The sequence below is a fragment of the Pleurodeles waltl genome, chromosome 8 (assembly GCF_031143425.1).
Source record: "Pleurodeles waltl isolate 20211129_DDA chromosome 8, aPleWal1.hap1.20221129, whole genome shotgun sequence".
Classification (NCBI taxonomy): Eukaryota; Metazoa; Chordata; class Amphibia; order Caudata; family Salamandridae; genus Pleurodeles; species Pleurodeles waltl.
Genome location: NC_090447.1, coordinates 1,265,487,045 through 1,265,507,823, shown reverse-complemented (window position 1 = coordinate 1,265,507,823; position 20,779 = coordinate 1,265,487,045). Strand labels below are relative to the sequence as shown.

Below are 20,779 nucleotides of genomic sequence, written 5' to 3'. Positions count from 1 at the left end.
TCTGTGAGGGGTGTCCATGCATTGGTGTTACCTGCAGGGCTTGGTATTGAGATGAGTGGGTTGTGATGGTGGAGTATGTGGGAGATGGTGAAGTGATGGGAGTGATGGTGAGGGTGGGGGTGTGTGATGGCATGCAGGTAGGGGGGGGTGATAGTAATAGAGATTTGACTTACCAGAGTCCAGTCCTCCTCCTACTCCTGCCAGGTCCTCAGGATGCATGATTGCCAAGACTTGCTCCTCCCATGTTGTTACTTGTGGGGGAGGAGGTGGGGGTCCACCGCCAGTCATCTGTACAGCTAGTTGGTGTCTTGCTGCTGTGGGACGCACCTTATCCCGTAGGTCGTTCCACCTCTTCCTGATGTCATCCCTTGGTCTTGGGTACTGTCCCATGGCGTTGACCTTGTCCACGATTCTCTACCATAGCTCCATCTTCCTAGGAATGGATGTCTGCTGCACCTGTGATCCAAATAGCTGTGGCTCTACCCGGATGATTTCCTCCACTATGACCCTTAGCTCCTCCTCAGAGAATCAGGGGTGTCTTTGTGGTGCCATGGGTTTAGTGTGAGTGGTGTGGGTGAGGATGTGTGGGGTGATGTGTTGGAGTGTGTGATGTAAGGTGCCTGCATGGTGTATAGGTGATGTGTTATGTGGCTTTGGTTGTGTGGGTGCTCTTGCTGTATCTCTCTCTTGTGGCAGTGGTTTGTAGTCCTAAAGGGTTGTGGGTAGTTTGGGTGGGTGGATGTTTTATAGTGGTGTGGTGTGGTGTGTGTATGTGTGTGTAGTTTGAATTGTCCAATGTGGTGTAGTTTTGTTTGAGTGTGTGTTTCTGATGGATACAACTACCTGTGGATTCCTCACCTTATGAATTCGATCCTTGCGCCAGCATCCGACGGAAAGTCTTCTTCCTAGCTGTTTACGTCGACGAGGACGTCATAATGGCACGGCTCCGCGTGACTCCATCTGACGTCAACGTGCCAATAAGAGGTCCTCGTCGGTGTACTGACGGCAGTTTTTCCTTTTTCCGTGCTTCGACGCCAACGGTTTTTCTTCCTGGCCCGTTGGTAACTGTAACGATTTCTCAAAGTTACAATGTCGCCTCCGAAGAACTCCGGTTTTAAGCCGTGTAGGGAATGCGGGGGTTGATGTCAGTGACCGACCCCCATTCGGACTGTATTTGGTGTTTAAGCTCCGAACATGATGTGGAAGGTTGTTCTTCGTGCCAGAGCATGAATCCGAAAGCTCTGAAAGAACACGAGGCGAAGCTCTTCTTAGCCAAGGCAAAGAAGAGGGAACACAAGAAGGTTTCCTCCCATGCTTCTCCCAAAAAACATAAGAAGCGGCGTCATCATGACTCTCGGCGCCGTCATGACTCTCAGCGCCGTTCGGAGCGGAGCCGAACGAGGAGTCGGTCGAGGTCTCGTTCATCACGGCGCCAGAAGACGTGGGAGATGAGTCCAACAGTCACGCCTCAGCCGGAGAGTCTGAGGTTGTCACCGGCGCCTTCAGTCTATGAGGTCACTCAAGGTAGTCCTCACTTTTCACCCGCGCCGAGGGATCCTGATGTTCACCAGACATCTGCACTGCAGAACCCGGCGTTCCCGACTCCAGGGACGGATCCGGACGCATTTTTGAATGTGATGCATGCTGTTTTTCAATCCATGGCCCCTGCTGGTGCACCGGCGGGTCCCACGGGGCCATTGGTATTCAATTTGGGCTCGCCGGCGTCGTACAGGGCTGCTCCATTCATGCCCTTCTGCCCTACAGAGCCTGGTGGTCCGGCGCCGGGGGTTTCCCCTGGCAGGAGTCCTGCGCCTGGGACCGTGGATCCGTCGGCTTCTCATCCGACTCCTTCTCCGCGCCATCCGGCATCATTGATGGCCTCATCCAGACCGGCTCCATCTCCTTCCGTTCATTCGGTTTCGAGGAGGTCATTTGCCGACTTCGGGCTGGCGGCGGTAGAATCTAGGAGCCTTCCTGAACCGGTTCGGGGTCTGAGATCGTCGGCGTCGATGGAGTCCTTGTCGACGCCGGCTCTGGAAACTCATCTTAGATCTCAAAGGAAGGCGTTGAGGCTTCTGGAGAAAGAGGAATACAGAAGGCTTGAGGAAGGTGAGATAGAGCCGACTGATGACTTCCAGGGGCTTGCCACTGCAAGTGGTTTGGATACTTCCCCGGAGTGGGACATTGCTTCTCCGGGGGAGTTTACTGAGGAGGCCGCCTCCTTCCATGCTGTGGTGAGGAAGGCAGCTGATTACCTGGATTTGCCTTTGTCCACGGCAGAAGTAAAGACTAACCTACTCACAGAGGTTCTTCATCCATCTTCCTCCAGTGCTGACCCTTTGCTGCCTTTTAATGAGGCTTTGACGGAGCCTATTATAGACCTATGGAAAAAGCCGGTGACATCTCCTGCTGTAAACAGGGCAGTGGCGAGAAGGCATAGAAGTGAGATCCAGTTTCTCTATCCTGTCACCCGACACCGGAGAGCTTGGTGGTTCAGGCGTCATGTTCTGCAAAGTCTGCCCCCGGTACATTCCCAGGTGTTCCGACGGACAGAGAATCCAAGAGGATGGAGCAATCCTCGAAGAAAATGTTCTCCTCTTGCAGCATGGCCCTAAAAGCTACCAATTCCACCTGTGTGCTAGGCAGATACATCCATGCTCTAATGGACTCTGCTAAGGAGATGGCAAAAGATCTGCCACAGGAGATGCAAAAATCTTTTGGGTCCCTTTTCTTGGATGCACAAGTTGCTGCACAGCAGATTATACAATCTGGCTTGGATACCACGGATTATATTGCCAGGGCCATGGGAACATCAGTGGCTACGAGAAGGCATGCCTGGTTAAGATCTTCGGGTTTCTCATCTGATGTACAATCCACTTTAATGGACCTTCCATTTGATGGGGAAAAGCTGTTTGGGGACAAGGCAGACTCTGCCCTTGAACGGTTTAAGGACTGTCGGGCTACAGCTAAGTCCCTGGGTTTGCAGGCCCCTTCTACTACATCGTACAGACCTTTTCGTAGGTTTCGAGGATTTGTTAGAGGCTCTGCCTTGCGAAGGTCTCAATCTTATGCCCAGCACCTGCCAATCCGCCCTATCGTGCCTTCAGAGAGCGGGGTAGGGGTAGGGCTAGAGGTCCAGCCCAGCAGCTCTCTTCCTCTTCATCCTCCTCTGGTGGACAACAGCAGAAGCAGCCCTAGTTTTCCCCACTTTATCAGTCATACTTCTCCTGTAGGGGGAAGACTGAGTCTTTTTCTACAACAATGGAGGTCAATTACAACAGACTCGTGGGTGCTAGGAATTGTGGAAAAGGGCTATGCTCTCCCCTTTCAGGAGTTTCCTCCTCCTTTCCCTCCCCCATCCCTCCTTTTGTTCAGAAGACCATCTTCTGTTGTTGCAACAGGAGGTTGTAACCATGTTGGCAAAGGGCGCTATAGAGTTGGTACCGTTGCAGGAAAGGGGTCAGGGGTGTTATTCAAGATATTTCCTGATTCCCAAGGTGGACGGTCGGTTGCAGCCGATCCTAGACTTGAGGATTTTGAATTTGTTCCTCAAGCAGGAAAAATTCAAAATGCTGACCCTAGAGCAGGTGCTATTGGCGTTGAACGAAGGAGACTGGATGGTGTCTGTCGACTTGCAGGACACGTACTTTCATGTTCCCATAATCAAGTCGCACAGGAAGTATCTCCGTTTTGTGGTCGGATTGCAACATTACCAGTTTGCGGTCCTTCCGTTTGGTCTTACTTCAGCACCCCAGGTCTTCACAAAGGTGATGGCAGTTGTTGCAGAACATCTCAGAAAGAGGGAGGTACCGGTTTTTCCCTACCTGGACGATTGGTTGATCAAAGCCAAGTCTCCAGAGATTGTGTTGTCTCATCTGCGAATGACAACGCAGTTGTTGTTCGATCTGGGTTTTTCGGTGAACGTACCCAAATCTCACCTGGAGCCCTCTCAACGCCTCCTGTTCATAGGGGCAGTACTGGACACGACAAAGTTTTGGGCCTACCCCCCACCTCAGCGGGTACGGGACATTCAGGCGTTGATTCCTTTGTTTCAAAGTGGAGCGGCAGTTCCAGTCCTCAAGGTCTTACGCCTGCTAGGTCTGTTAGCTTCTTGCATTCTGTTGGTCACTCATGCTCGCTGGCATATGAGGGCTCTTCAGTCGTGCCTCCGCAGACAGTGGTTCCAGCACAAGGGGGATCTCAGGGATTCAATAAAGATCTCCAGGGACGCTGTAGCGGATCTTCTTTGGTGGGTAGAGGACGGCAACCTTTCCCAAGGAAAACCGTTTTCACTGCCTCCTCCAGTGGCCACAGTGATTTCGGATGCTTTCACTCTAGGGTGGGGAGCTCATCTGGGGGACCTGGAGATCAAGGGTCGTTGGTCTCCAGCGGAACAGATGTTACATATTAATCTGTTGGAATTGCGGGCAGTACGTTTGGCGCTCAAGGCCTTCCTCCCTTCCCTTCGCGGTCAGTCAGTTCAGACCCTGACGGACAACACTACCGCAATGTGGTATATAAACAAGCAGGGAGGAGTGGGGTCATATCTTCTTTGCCGAGAAGCCCTCCGACTCTGGTCTTGGGCTCAGGACCATCAGATTTGCTTGATGGCAAGTCATTTTGCCGGAGTGTTGAATGTACGTGTGGACGTTCTCAGTCATCACTTCTCATTAGATCACGAGTGGCGTCTCCATCCGGATCTGGTCCTCCACATCTTCGAGATGTGGGGTACTCCTCAGGTGGATTTATTTGCCACTCTGGAGAACGCGCATTGCCCGTAATTCGGCAGCCTCCAGTATCCGATGCAAGGGGCGTTGGGGGACGCGTTTCAGATGTCCTGGGGTGGCCAGTTGCTTTACGCATTTCCCCCTTTACCCTTGATTCCTCGGGTTTTGAGGAAGGTTCGTCAAGTCCGGGCCCAAGTCATATTGGTAGCACCGGACTGGCCGAGAAGGGTATGGTATACAAACCTACTTCAACTCTCTCAGTGTCCTCCGCTCCGTCTCCCGCTCAGGGCAGATCTCCTCTCTCAATCACAGGGGCAGATTTTACACCCCCACCTCCAGAGCCTGCACCTTCATGCCTGGAGATTGAACGGGGCAACCTGAGTTCCTTTTCTCTCCCACCGGATGTAGTGGATGTTATACTATCGTCCAGGCGACACTCCACTAAATCTATTTATGCCGGAAGGTGGGCTAAATTTGTGCTGTGGTGTGGGGAGAACCAAAAAGATCCTTTAAAGGCCCATCTTTCAGATGTACTTTTGTTTGTTCTTAGTTTGGCGAAGAAAGGCTGTGCTATAGCTACAGTTAAGGGTTATTTGGCAGCTCTGTCTGCGTTTCTTTGCCTTCCGGACCAGCCATCTTTATTCAACTCTCCCATTGTACATAGGTTCCTTAAGGGTTTGGTGAATAGCTTTCCTCCTACTCCTTTTCACATGCCTCAGTGGGACTTAAATCTTGTTTTAACATTCTTAATGGGTTCGCCTTTTGAGCCCATGCATTCATGTCCATTGAGATATTTAGCCTTCAAGACTGTTTTCTTAATCGCAATTACTTCTGCCAGGAGGGTTGGAGAGCTTCAGGCACTTTCCGTTAAGCCCCCTTTCACTATGTTTTTCCCTGATAAAGTGGTTCTAAAAACCAGGGCTGCTTTTCTACCAAACGTTGTCACCCCTTTTCATATAGGGCAAAATATCACTCTTCCTGCTTTTTACCCTCCTACCCACCCGTCTAAAGAAGAAGAGAGACTCCATAGGTTGGACCCTAAGAGGGCCCTGACTTTTTACCTCGAAAGAACTAAGGACTTTCGTTTAGATGAGCAACTGTTTGTTGGATATGCTGGTCAGCAAAAGGGCAGAGCGGTACTGAAAAGGACACTCTCCAGGTGGGTCATCTTGTGTATCAAGATCTGTTACTCTTTGGCAAAAAAGGTCCCTCCTGAAGGTATCAGGGCCCACTCTACTAGAGCTAAATCTGCATCCTCGGCTCTGGCGAGGGGAATTCCATTGATAGATATATGTAAAGCGGCAACTTGGGCGTCCCTCCATACTTTCGTAAAACATTACTGTTTAGACTCTGAGATGAGGAGGGACGGTCATTTTGCTCGCTCAGTATTGCAGGATTTCTTAGTGTAATCAGGCGGGCACCCACCACCGAGTGCGGTACTGCTTGGGACTCTATTCATAAGGTGAGGAATCCACAGGTAGTTGTATCCATCAGAAGAACAAGTTACTTACCTTCGGTAACGCTTTTTCTGGTGGATACACTAACTACCTGTGGATTCCTCACGGTCCCTCCCGCCTCCCCGTTGCCTGCCTGATTACACGGTTCTCTTGCAGTCTTTGGTTTAATGTTTATTCTTATATTTATATGTATATTTATATGTATATAGTGATATTTCTCTATATATTTTTGTATATTCTTGTATTTAAGCTCTCAATAAGAATGGATGATTTAAATGGACAAAGTTTTTGGGTGTGTATATCTTTCTATATTAATTATCAATTTTCATGGTCGGTTTACTCCTGTTTGCTTTAAGAGCACAAACAAAATGAGGTGAAACTGACGTCAGTACGCTGACGAGGACCTCTTATTGGCACGTTGACGTCAGACGGAGTCACGCGGAGCCGTGTCATTATGACGTCCTCGTCGACGTAGACAGCTAGGAAGAAGACTTTCCGTCGGATGCTGGCGCAAGGATCAAATTCATAAGGTGAGGAATCCACAGGTAGTTAGTGTATCCACCAGAAAAAGCGTTACAGAAGGTAAGTAACTTGTTCATTTTGAGCACGGCGATATGTACTGCCAATGGTTTACCACCATTAAATGTCCGCCGTGGTGATTTGTGGGTCATAATGCTGTGGGCGTAGTTCTGTTGGCGTAACAGTGTGGGGTTTGGTACCGCCAGTTTGTCACTGACCTTTGGGCTAGCGGACTTGTGTGTGTGGCTGTATAGTGACGGATTGGGTTGTGTGTGTCATAATATGCTTGGCGGTTATCCACGGCGACAGTGTTATGTTGGCGGTAGTCGGCATGGCAGTAAGTGGGATTTACCGCCAATGTCATAATGAGGGCCTATGTCACTTCCCTCTTGCTGTTTCTGGTGGATACTTCTAACTGCAGATTCTTCACCTTTAGAGTATTTCCCAGGCATCAGACTGTATCTGTAAACTTTTCAGCAATGGTTCTCCGCAATGCTAGGTGCCATCATGCATCTCCACACCCCCTGGAAATGATGGAGCACAGCCATATATAGGCACCACCCTTGCTTGTTGAGAAGTTTCTTTCTTTCTGTGCCTTCCGGTGCAGTTCCAGAGCTCTGATACTAATTTCATTGGTCTTCCAACAACTTCTAAAATAAGAAAATCCAGTTTGCTAGGGAACAACTTCCCTTTGTAAAAAAAACTGCGGTTTCAAACCATGCTTCGACTTTAGGAAACAGTTATCAGTCACAGACAAGCCTGAGCTAAGTCTCTGGTGTTTGGATTCAGGCAACTATTTGAAGTTGTGTGATAAGTGTGTCCTCATGCACCTGAAGTTGATTCCAGACCCAGGAAATAAATCTATGCATTGCCGAACACAAGAAGAAGTCACAGGCCTTGCGTAAGTCCCTCTCCAAGTCAAGGACATGGAATCTGTTCTCTCACACTCATGAATAGGCACCTGATTTCCTCACTACACTTTCTACCACTAAATGTTTGGTGATTCCAGCTTCAGCCTGCAAGATGAACCCACATTCATTTTCCACGACTCTCCTGTTGAGGAAGACTAAGAGGATTGAGGCATTCGGAAACCAAATGCTTTCTTGTTCAGCAAAGTCTTTCTCTTCTGGGCTTGTACGAAGATCTTATAGTTCTACCTTCTATCTCTGATTGCTGTAATAGCACGAAGGATTGGAGTGGCTCAGTGGGATGAAGGCTTTCAGAAAAGGAACAGCTGGGAGGGTAATCTGAAAAAGAAAGAGGCCTGTTTTTAGTCTCTTTGCTAATCTCATTATTATAACCCTCTTATCAACACTTCCTTTAGTAGCAATATAACATAAGCACCTGCAAAGAAAAGGGTTTTGTGCTTTGACTCTTCTGCCTCTCTAGTTTCATAAATCATGAGTGGATAACAAAACTAGATAAACATTATTTGAACAAACTTTTAACTGCTGATTCTCCAGTTTTAGACACTGTTCCGTTCTTTGAGGAACATTGTATCACTGTTAAGACCCCTTGAAAAAGCAGAGGTTGCTTCACCCTGCCTTAAGAGACAAGAATGTGACAGTACAAATAACGACTAACTGACTTTTAACAGGTTTTCTCTGTTCATGAGCCATGGCTTGGACTCTTGAATATAGAGGTCATTGTTAAGTCAAACGGTACGTCAGAATAACACCTTTCACTTGGTTCATGATGATTATTGCTAAAGATTTCAAGGTTTTTGGTTTTCAACTATTACTCAACACTCCTTTTTTCAAAATGGTCTTGGTAAAGAATGTCTTATTAAAATATTCTCTCCTTACACAAGGAAAGTCTTGGTTTTCTAACATGGAGTTGGCCCACAGGGGCCTTACTCGGGAGATCCAGCTGATGCCCCATACTGAACCATAGGGATAGAAAGCAGCATCAAGTTTCCAAGGAACATGGATTTGCCACGAGGATCAGCAAGCAGAGACTTCCTCTCTCCAGGCAGTTCTCAGACTAATGAACATGATTCATCGGCTGAGACGCTTTTTATAAACATGTCCTGCCCAAGATGGCTGAAGCACAAGGCCTCATGGAACATATAGTCCCTAAACAAAAGCAGTGAGATACATTATACTTGAATACATAAAAGTGATTGATACTACACGTCATGATTGGCTTTACACATACAGAAAGAACATTTCACATGTGAAAATCAACACTGGAGCCATCTTTTGTTTTTAAATGTAGCATACGGGTCACTTTTGCCACCTATTCTCTAAGACAGTAACTGAGTTGCTTGGGAGGGCCATGGAGTGTGCTTGCTCAGTGACATCTTGACATTCTTCACATAGCCCTACAATTAAGTCAGTCAATGCAGTTTCTTTGTTGTGCAGATATAAGCATGCCCTCTGTGACATGTCCAATAAGATTTTGTTGGCAGTCCCAGAAGACTGTATGGCTCAGGCAACTCAGGGTGGTGAAGATGGCACTAAATATGTGATTTATATTGTTCTGGAGGCATATAGGCCTCTCTCATGGATGTGCCTTTTAATGAGTCATGGCTGATTCTGATTTGGAACAATTTAAGGAGAATAGGGCAACAGCATCTTCTCAGTCTTTTGACCACTGCCAAACAGTTCCTTTACCAGTTTTGGAAATTCCTCGGCCATTATAGGGGTGGGTTATGGTGAGGGTCAGTCTCCACATCCCTCTGCTCAAATAATTCAGTTCTTTCAAGGCTGGGACCTTGATTCAAGCAACCAATGTGCAGGCCACCAAGGGCACTGTTCTTCTCAGTCACCTTCCTCTGATGTAACATCCATGAAGCCGCTTTAGCATGCCATTAGTGGTGTACAATCACCCTCTGGGAAGCAGCATTCAGCACTTTATCCCAGGTGGCAATCCATCAAATCTAACAGATGGGCCCTTCAAATTGTTCACAATGGCTATGCTGTACCCTTTCTTCCTGCTCTACTGAATCTTCCCCCTACATCACAGCAAATCTCAGAGGAACATGCCCATTCTGTTGCAAAAGGTGTTATACTTTCCGAATAAACCATCAAAAGGATTCCAGACTCAGAAATAAGAGAGTTGCTACTCTCACCGTTTCTCATGACGAAGACGGATGGGGGCCCTTGGCCCATCTTACATTTGTGTCTTTTGAATGCCATCCTGTGGAAGGACAAATTCAAAATGCTCATGTCCGGCCAGATTCTGCCTGCCCTGGATCCGAGTGACTGCATGGTATCCTTCAACCTGAAGGACACCTATATCCATCCTGCGACATTCCCTGTGGTTTAAGGTAGGCCAAGAGCACTTTCAGCTTGTGCTTCCTTTTGGTCTCACCACTGCCCCGCGGGTGTTCACAAAAAAGATTGCGGTCGTCCCTGCCTATCTTTGATGGTCAGGATACCAGTTTTCCCCTACCTTGACAATGGGCTGTTGAAGGAGGATTTGCCATGGTCAGTCATCGACCACCTCTAGATGATGGCGAATCTTCTGACATCCGTAGTTCAGTTGTATCTGACTCCTTCACAGAGGTTTATTTTCATTGGTGCTGTCCTGGATATGGTAGCTTTTAGGACCTTCCCTCTGTTGCAACAAGTCCAGGATCTTTGGGCTATGATCCCAATCATTTAGCCGCAGTTCTGGATCTTGGTGGCAGCAGCTCTGAGGCTTCTTGGCCTTTTAGCCTCCAGTATTCTCCTTGTTGACTATGCCAAGAGGCAGATGTGAGCTCTTAAATCTGAAGTTCCCATGGTCTCAGCACAAAGGAAACCTGTCAGATGCTATTCAAAATACACATGATCTGGAGTGGCGGCTGCACATTTGCAATAGGACTGACAGCACAGCTCCATCCCTTCACCATCCAGAACTGACAGTGATGACGGATGTGTCACTTCTGGGTTGGGAAGATCATCTGGGTGAGGTGGAAATTAGAGACCTCTGGTCTCTGGTGGAAACCTTGCCCCATATTATTCTTCAGGAGTTGCAGACCATTCGCCTGGCATCGAAGGCCTTCCTTCCATCCATCAAGGGGAGTCTGGTGCAGATTGTTACAGACTACACCACACTACCAATTTTGAGTTCTTTAGGTGTTTTCTGTAATTTAAAAGTCAGAAAAAATAATTCTCTTAAAATAAGCCTCTTTCTACCTTGAAGAGCGAAGTCACACTTCCATTATTTGTTACGTTTCCTTAGTTTTTAATTGCTTTTTAGATGTATTAGGAACGTCTCCATCTGTATGCTCAAACTGATAAAGTGATTGTTCAATCCGATTTGTATTTCCAGATATCACTTCTACATCAGCTGCAGGTGTGTTAATCATAACATTACTAACTTCCACGTATTTATTGGAATTCGTTTGCATTTTCAACTGAAAATGGTAACATATCATTCTTATTTATAAAATTAAGTGATTCTGCTTTAATACCCGAGGCTACCAGACTATATTTTAATGTTAAAAAGGCCATCACAGTTAAAAGACAGCATACTTGTTTATTTAAATAATCCATTCTAGATGGCACCTGAAGAAGCTGTTTACATTTTTTAAGTTTTTTGATTTACTGGTTTAAATATTTAGGCATGTCTTTTAAGATGTTTATATTATTATTGTAACACTTAAATATTGAGTTCACTTGTCTAATCATTCCTTAATTGTTTTTTTACATTGTGGTTAATGTATCTGAAACACCCCTGCACCCCCTCCCTCCTCCGAGCTAAGAGACCTGAGAAGGTTGACAACATTTTGTGTAAACAGATATTACGAGGAGATTCTAACGGATGATTCCATAGGTGATAATGCTACTGGTTCGTCTAAGAGTTCTTTATGTCTCATTAATTAACCAAAGATGGGGAATGTGGATAGATGGAATTAACAAAGTAATCATTAGTCCTACTGTATATTCAGTCTCTCTCAAATGTGGACAATTGCTGGGAATCAGTCCCCTGCATATGCTGCTTATGTTGCAAAAACCGATCTGAACGATTCGTAGGGGCATTAATGGAACAACAGTATCATTTCGTTGATGCAAACTATCCATCGATTCAGAGGATGCCTGCATATATCTCTATTCTTGAGAAATATATAAAGAGTGTTGTTTAAAAGAAGGCTGCGATCGAGAAAGTGTCTGTTAGACAAGCTCCTGATGTTGAAGGTTTAACACTGAAAATAATTGTATCCTGAAGTGATCTAGATAACATTCCTATTTATGGAACTCTGCTCTGATAAACAAAAAAAATACAGCAAAAAAGACTAGCAAATTTCCAACCTTCAAGCCTAATGGGCCAACGGCCAAGGTAATGCATTCTATGCACATCTCATACTGAACCCCACTGCGTTGCTCACTGCATTTCTCTTAGAATTTATCACAAAGGACCATGAAGGGAATCAGTCTCAAGGCACCACATGTCAGTCTGTTTATCTTTCCTCGATCCAATGACTTCATTCTCTCAGCTGATGGAGGTAGTCCCATGCTTTGGAAAACAGGAAGGGGCTTTGGTGAAACGCGGAGATGGTTTCCCCTACTCGTTAAAACTGTGTGTAGAAAAATCAGCTGGCAAGATAAAAAAAATAAAAAAAAAAGTACCTCTAACCTGTGGACTTTTCTGCTGGCACCAGGTCAAGCCAAGCTCACCTCACCCACTGGCGAGGGAGACACTGTCACCTTCTCCCACAGAGCCACTCATAGCACAATCCACTTCCAAGAGAGCATCTGGCCAGGGCTTGTGGCCTCCACTCCTCACAGCCCCCATCCTGCTCTGGTAGCTGTGAAAGTCTGGCAAGTTGCACCAGCTCTCTGAACAAGAACCGACCCATGTGTGATCAGTCGATTTTGCTAGCATTAGTCCTCCTCTCCCATCTTCTTTACCTATTTTGGGATCTTTAGAAATTTGTTCGCTCCCCATTAATGCATCTTTCATCCCTAGGATCTAAGCAAACCCTTAGAGAACGTGTCCTTTCATCCTGATCCTATCACATACTACTGCGTTTTTTAAAAATTAAATTCCACTTAGCTTTTGATTTCTTTGCTGAAAATGGTCTACTTTTTTATCACTCTGAAAAGTGATCAGTAAACACATAAACGCACTAGGGCGAATAGTCCACTGTAAATCACAAACGAAAATTTTATTTTTGATTTTCTTAGCAAGACTTTCTTCACATTGACATCGTCTATGTCAGGAGAGTGTCAGAACAGGCACATTTACAAATATGTCAGTGGTGCATTGATGGATTCCCTTTAAAAGCAATGCAAGAACACTTTGGTTTGATGTTTCATGTGGAGGAAAATGTAAAATATACTATACTGCACGATTACAATGTGTTTCTGTAGTCTGGATCCAGTACAAAGTAGGTTATATATATATAGGACCAGGTGTATTGAAAAGACCATGTCCTCCACGTAAAATTAGGACTGCAGACCTTCCTTATGCTTTCTTTATGTACTTTCTTCGTATCTATGTTTTCTTTTTCTTCGTATCAGGTTTCGAACGTCATTGGTCCAATGCACCAACCAATCTCGCATTTAAACATGTCACTAACATTTAAGATCCCTACCTTATATGTTGGGCACTCTACTGTCATTTTATTTTATTGGCTATGCTTTCAAACATTCTAATTATGCAAAAAAACTACCCTCAGTGTAAAGGATCTCTGACGTGAAGGCAGGAAATATTACCTTTGGTGTAAAGACTCCCAGTGTAACGCCTGCGACGTACACAACCACAACGGGTGGCCCGGGATGTAAAGGCTGCACAACAAACGCATACTTCGCACTAGAAATGAGTTTCCATATTTTCTTAATATTTTTTATCTGTTTGCATGTATTGATAGGGTGATTGGCAGGGAGTTACCCTGGATGGGTCCTAGTAAATTCAAATAAATACTGTCTAACATTTATCAGTTACTGAGCAGACAGAGATAGACTGCTATCTGGCTGGTGATGGCTGATGTTGCTGTAGTACCTTGGTGACTTTGAAGGATGTATGCTTCCTGAAGACCTTTTGTCCTAGGCACGGGTTTTGAATTCCTGTTGATTTGGAAGCGGTGTTATCACACCTAGGTGAGAGTGATGCATTCCAATGATGCTACGCTAATGATAATGAAGAAACCATGACTTGTGGGTTCCATCTGGTTTAGCAAGTATCTTGGTGGGAACCTACCACAATTGATATTGCAGTAGTCCATGCAAGAGATAACAAGGTATTGACAAGGGTATTAGAATTGGCGAATCACAGCACAGGCAAAATCCCCTGGAGGAGACACAGATGGTTGAATACGGTATTTCTGAAATTGTTAACTTGAAGTTTTAAGGACTGTGATTGTGTGCTTAAACCTCGGAAGGGACTTCGCTTTCGATGAGGTAGGCTATGAATCGCCAAGTGATAGGGCAGCTTCACTCACCTTAAATACTCTGCCACTGCAAATGTCTGTGGGTGAAGCAGATGTTTTACATGCGTTTAAAAACTTGGTAATTGAAACTTCTAAGATGCATAAAAATTCACTGAATGTTTCAGGGGATTTGGTCTCTTGTGTGAAGGCCGTGAAGTGAGCCTTAAGAGTTGGAGTAGTTTTGGCCCAAAGGTAAACAGTTTTGCTGAGAAAATGGACATAAGGTTGTCTCCCCACTTTCATGAGGATTCAGGTGACTATATTTGCTTTTGTAGAAGATTCAGAAAAGTTCAGTTGAGGCGTTGTGGTATTCTGAAGTACATTCCAGGTAGTTTGTATCACTTGTCTTTGGGCTGTGTAGCTGCTTGTAACCATGGAAAAGGTTGCGTGGTACCATCACATCCAAAGGTAGATTTCCAACTTGTTTCCAGCCCATTTCCATCTCATTACATTTTTCTATGCCTGTCTGTGTAAAATTGATTTTCAAAGACTTGGCTAATTTCAGCTTGCATTGTTTTGGTATAGAGATGTTAAAACTAAGTTTTTAGAATGTTGTGCTAATGGTTGTGCAGTTGCACTGCCAGTGGTGCATGTCTCACAGGTATCTTGCTATAAGTAAACTTCGTGGGAGCTCAGAGTATTTTGAAGATTTATTTTGCAGGCCAACATCAGCTCTGCTCCTAATACGATAAATATAAAGCCCATATGTTTGCTTATACATAACTTCTGGTTTACTGGATGGTTGGGTGCTCTGATGTTAATTCCTGATGTCACTACATCATCTGACACTGTTAACCAAAGTGTGCAAGAGGTTAGACATCTGGAAAAATTGAGAAATTGCTTGTTTAATTAATGGCGTTTTAATCAGAGGCTAATTTCTGTGCTGCATTTTAAATTAAGTTCCCTTAAGTGGTTGTCAACAGAATTAGAACTGGCCCATGAAATTACTGCATGCACATCGTTAATGTCTGGCAGTATTACTCCATTTTCTGTATTACTCCTGGCTGCAAATCTGCCAGAATCAAGGTGCTCCAGGTGTACCTGAAGGAAATTACTATAAAATAGGCACGCCAAAAACAAGTAGAAAATACCACCCACCCTTTCAAAAATCAAATGCAAGGGCCTAGAACAGAGGTCTTCAAACTGTAGAGCGCGCCCCCTTGGGGGGCCGTGGCTGCATTTCCAGGGGGGCGCAAATGGCTCAACAAGTACTTGTAAATTATGATGGCCCGGAATCGCAACTTGGGAAGTTTCCAGGCTGTCTTCATTTACATCCAGTCCTTGAAGTGGTTAAAAATAACATACATGGGGAATCTCCTAATGTGAAAGAATGTATTTCTGTCTGATTACCTAAACCTGCATTTATATTTCGTTTAAGCTTTCTGTAATATTTTATATGCTGGTAACAGAAAGAGGAAAAACAGGACGCATTATATTTTGTTCCTTTTAGCAAGGTGGTGGCTTGGTCAAAAATGTGGTTAAAGGAGCAAAATATTCTTCATATGTTTTGTTTTTCACTTTCAGTTAATTGCATATAAAATAATGCTAAAAGCTCAAATGAAAAATAAATGCAAGTTAAGCTAATCGGATAGAAATACATTCTCTACGTAATGCCACAACTGCAGATGTGAGGAATAGTTACGTGTGTATTTATAGTGCTACAAGGTCTCAGCCTGGAGCAGAAAGCACTATGAATGTGCAAGTCGTTATTTTAAAATTGTATTATTCACAGTGTACAGAAGACTGCTGCTAAATGATTTGGTGTTTTAAGATAAAACAGATGCTTTCACCATATATTTTAGTAATAGGTATTGTATACCTAGTGCAAACAAGTCTTTCAAAAGTACACTTTCTAGAACTCAGCTTATAACACCCTGACATTATGTATCAAAAAGAAAAATTAATTATCCCCCTGAAGCTTCAGGTGACTCCATCAATTAAAGCCTAAACTGGCCTCTAAGCAGCCTTTACATTTGGGGGCATACTTACAAGCCCCCCCTGCGCCACCGAAGCATCACTTTTGTGAGGCTCCTGTGGCACAAACTACAGAGACATATCTACAAGGCCTGCATGGCTTTTCATGGCCTTGTAGACAAGGCGTGAGGCAACGCAGGGCACGCCACTGTGTTGCCTCAAACTTTGTTAGTGAGATGTGCCACGGATGTTACAGTGAGTGTTCCCATGTAGCACCCATGGAATTTGACACATTTCCAGATTTAAGAGAAATCGTTACACTGGGAACGAGTCAAAAGTCTATGCCCCCGCAGGAGTGGCATAAGGGAGGCGCAACAGGGAGAAATAACATTGTCTCTCCCTGTTTTTTCCTCTTTCTATGTGTGCTGCATTCTGTAGCACACATAGAAGAAGGAAATTGCCTCCCTTGGTTGTTTTTGTGCAGGAAGGTGTCCCTTCCTACACAAAAACAATAATCCCCACAACACAGACACCCCTGCACCAATTGTGCAAGGCTACCTGCATTGGTGCAGGGCAGCCATTTGTGTGCCAATGCAGAGGGAGAGGTCAGAAATGTGCTGTATCTTGTAGATACAACACATTTCTGCCCTTTCCTGGTGGCACGGGGCAGGCAGCAAGGCACTTGCTGCACTGCCCTGCGCCATTGGGCCTGTAAATATGTCCCTTGGTGATTAACCAATTGCACATATTTACATTCTTTCAGGTAGCAGGCACCCTAGTGAGAATGCCTTTTTCCTCCTTAGCTCTCTGTCCCTCCTGAGCTTCACAGCACAGGAAAATTCCTCTTCACCCCAACCCCACTCTCCCGTTATTTTTAGGCCAAGGCACTTGAAGGGCCACAATGACTGTTCAGGGATGGTTGTGTTTTTTTAAAGAAAAGTAAGGGAACTGCTTTTGTAAAATAAAAATTAAAAAGTGTGGGGCATGTGGGTCCCCATAGATCCTGTCCCCTTCACCCTCTGTTTACATGCACATGTCATTTCAAAGTGAGTCAAAGGGGTGACAGGGAGGGGGGCAGCCAGGTCATGTTCAGACAGAGCGCTCTGATTGTCTGGACCCCTTGGGCCTCAGAGTAACGGTCCAGGAGAAAGAGAAAAGTGGTGAGATCCTTGGATAGCATTAGCAAGATAGCCCAGACGAAGTGGTGCTATACTGGGAGTGGGACATTTTTTAGATTACAAATGATAGAAACTGCTTCTTTAGATAGATGCCTTGAGGAATGTGTGGAGTTTTCTTTTTTTTTTGAGGTGCAGTTGCTCACAACACCCCAATTGTGGGGCTGAGTATTTTTGGTCAACTTCTGTTTTGGTTTGATGTATTTGTATATATGTCTCACACATAGCATGGATTATGAGCTACAGAAAAATACCCCTAAAATAATCTCCGAAACGCCATTCCTGAGCTCACCCCTGCCCCTCCTACTCTCCCTATTCTTGCCATACATTTCTGGAGGGGAGGCCCAACTATAAAATATTTTGCTTAGGAGGGGCTCAGAGCAAAAACGTTTAAAGACACCTGGTCTAGAATATATGCATTAACATGCTGCCAATAGCTAACGTGGTTATAACTATTACTGTACACGTTCTACTGAGCAAATAGTGAAATATTCTTTATTTGTACAGGGTTGAGCATTCAATTGTTTTTGTCTGGATTGTAGGCCTGAATCTCAAAATGAAGTACAAACACTGCTTCACCTCGTGCAGCCATGAGAAATCCCATTTGTGCACGGTGTGCCTCTTATTTTTTCGATTTTGCACTCATGGATTATTGGCCTGTGTTGTGCTTTGAAACTTACTGTGGAAGACACCTACTATAGAAGACACAACCACATGCACTCGGTTAAATGATATGTGTTTGTGCTTCAATTACAGCTATTTCTACTTGGACTTTGCCTGCCTTTGTATCAGGGTTCTTGGTTGAAAAGGGAGAATATCCAAATATTAATAACTAGTCCATTTTATGGCAGTTGTAGAAGTGTGGACCACACTGTCTAGTTGCTTCTGGATCAGTTATAGAAATGTTGAGCAGACAATACATTTCAGGCAGCTTGCAACACTGGCCTGATAAACTGACAGCTCTTCTGCAAACCCTGTCTTATGAGGAGGAGAAAACTAAAATACTTACTTTGGATATAGAGCACTGGCTCCCAACTTGTGGTCCAGGGAGGAGGAGAAAACTAAAATACTTACTTTGGATATAGAGCAGTGGTTCCCAACCTATGGTCCAGGGACCTCTGGGGGTCCACGAAGCCTCCTCAGTGGGTCCGCGACTGCTTAGAAAATTAAATAATATTAACAGATAAGGTCCCCATCTTTCAGTAATGACTCAGTGGTAAGGATGCATACCTGTAATCCCCGGATTCCAATAATGATTCAGTGGGGGTCCTAGGGTTCCAGTAACGATAAAGTGGGGGTCCTCAGAAGTCAAAAGGTTGGGAACCACTTAAACAGAGTATGGGGGTTGTGGCCAATACCAAAATTGAACAACATTTGCACCTTCAACTCAAAGGAGGTACCACTTTAGACCTGTTAGTGACTCAGTTTGACCAAGGTCCTCAGAGCCTCCAAAGTATTCTAGGAGATGAGATGAAAGAGGGGGACAAGCCTGGGATTCCGCAGCTTCGTGTGGAAGCAAATTGAAGTGAATGGGAAGTAACTTTTTTTAATCCACTTTCTACACATAAAAACAATATATGATAGCTTATGCTTCTATGGTTGGCAGTGCCTTACCACAAATGATCAGAGTGTGGCAATACTCGGTGAATTATACTGTACACTCGTCGTGAAAGATTAAAATGTAGCACACCTTTAAAAGGATGCGTTTTGCCTTGGTAAAGCGGCACATCCACGTTGCTCCAACAAACATCTATTGGCTTTGGTTCTGTAGAGCAGAAACGTCAATGGCAAAAACAGATTGTACCAAGGAATGATAGTGTATTCATCATGATGAATGGTACTAGCAAACAGTTTTGGAAGACTAACTTTTTTAATGTATTTTGGCATTGAAAACTTTGAGGTGCCACCTATAGTTGTCTGTTTATATTTTATGAATGCAACAGATAAGTAACTCGATGCTAGAGATGTGCCCTTTAAAACACTCTCCTCTTCCAAGTAACTTCCCATTCTGTGCTGTAAATGTTCATATTATATAGTTTGATACTTACGTGCTTTACAAGTGGTGTACAGTGCAGCTATCTTACAGACAGCTAAGGTTAGTTTACATCTTAAGAGTGTCTTTGGGGGAATGACTGTCAGTTTTTGACATTTGCATACCTCTATATTGTTTGCTGGACAGAAGGCTTAACCTGCTTCACTAGTTGAACGCATACATGCCAGCTACTGGCTCACCTGTATGTCACTGTAGCCCAACGCAGTGCATAATACTGCCACCCCTCCACAACCATAGAGGCAGCCTTTTCATGCATGAAGCCTTGGCTATCTGGTACCTCATCAGCAACCAGTAGACTGTGGCTGTACCAGCTCAATCATCTGCTTTAGTCTGGATTTTGATCATATGCATGTTTGTATCCAGAGAATAGAGGCGGGCCCACAGTGCTTAAGTTGAGCCAGTAGTTGCATGTGGGGCCCACCACCACTCATTTTTGGGGGCCAGCACTTAGTTTTCTTCATTAGACTTTGTCACAGAGCGGGAGACTGAAAAACAAAACAAGGAGAAAGGAGGATGAGAAAGACAGAAAAATTTGACAAATGCAGAAAAAGCAGGAACATGCCAGGGTGAGATAAAGAGACAATAAGTGGTGGTGGATTGAAGATTCATGAGGTGGAATCAAGTCGATGCAGCCTTGGTATTCGGAGGGCCAGTATAAAGCAGGACCGGCTGCAGGCTCCTGAGCAAAACTTTAGACCTTCGCACTTTTTACAAAATAGGTACTGGGTACTCCCTTGATGGAATGGTGTCCTGGGCTCTAATCCCACGCAATGGATTTCAAAAACAATATCCCTATTGTGTTAACATCGCTCCAGTTATTCATGATGAAAGTTTGCAATGGAGTATGCTCCGTAGCCACTCCAGACTTTCAATGGTAGACCGTCTTAGAAGTACAAAAGTATTAGTCTCTATTACTCCAGAAAGACTGAAAACATGCTTGCAACTTACCTATAAGTCCCCCCAAAACTGAAAGAACTAAGACACGGGCAAAAATCACTTCAGAGCAGTAACTTGGGCTATAATGTGCTTAACCTTGCAGGGCACTCGAAACCCAGGCCCAGCGTTCCACGGAATGGATTCAACCCCAGGCCAGAAGCCGACCGGCAGCTCGTGCAGAGGCTCAAGGAGAAGTGTCAAGAGCAGTCGAGGCAGCTTCAGTGTGTCCAGGAGGAGCTCAGGAGAGCCAGCCGTGGGTTCGAGGTGTTCGCTGTGGCCACACAGCATTTCTTCAAGAAAGTAAGGATGCGTACCTGTAATACTGGCAGTGCTGGTTTATGGTGCACCAGGGGTCACTGTGGTATTGTGCTGCTAGGACTGTGTATACCATGCAGAGAGAAACTGGAGAAAATCAGATTATTCTTCATGTATGCTATATCTGACTGGCTTAAATGTTGTATCAGGTTATCCAGTCTTGTTATATATACTGAATTATTACAGTAATTGGCCTTTCTTGGCGAAACATCACAAAAGTGGAAATGTAAGCAGAGGGCTCATATTTTCTTGAACAGCATAAGCGCAGCACGTCATAAATGCAAGTTCTTCTTTTTCAGGTTGTGTAGGTTGATAAAGGTAAA

General features: G+C 44.8%; 1 protein-coding gene across 2 annotated transcripts in view; it reads left to right on the top strand.

Annotated features, from left to right (window-relative positions):
* MTUS2 (microtubule associated scaffold protein 2) overlaps positions 1-20,779 on the top strand; it is a 1,534,604-nt gene that overhangs the window by 1,167,127 nt on the left and 346,698 nt on the right. For both annotated transcript variants that reach the window (XM_069202199.1, XM_069202200.1), the window contains exon 9: positions 20,245-20,441. In XM_069202199.1, the coding sequence (XP_069058300.1) occupies positions 20,245-20,441 (197 nt within the window). The remainder of the gene's footprint in view (positions 1-20,244; positions 20,442-20,779) is intronic.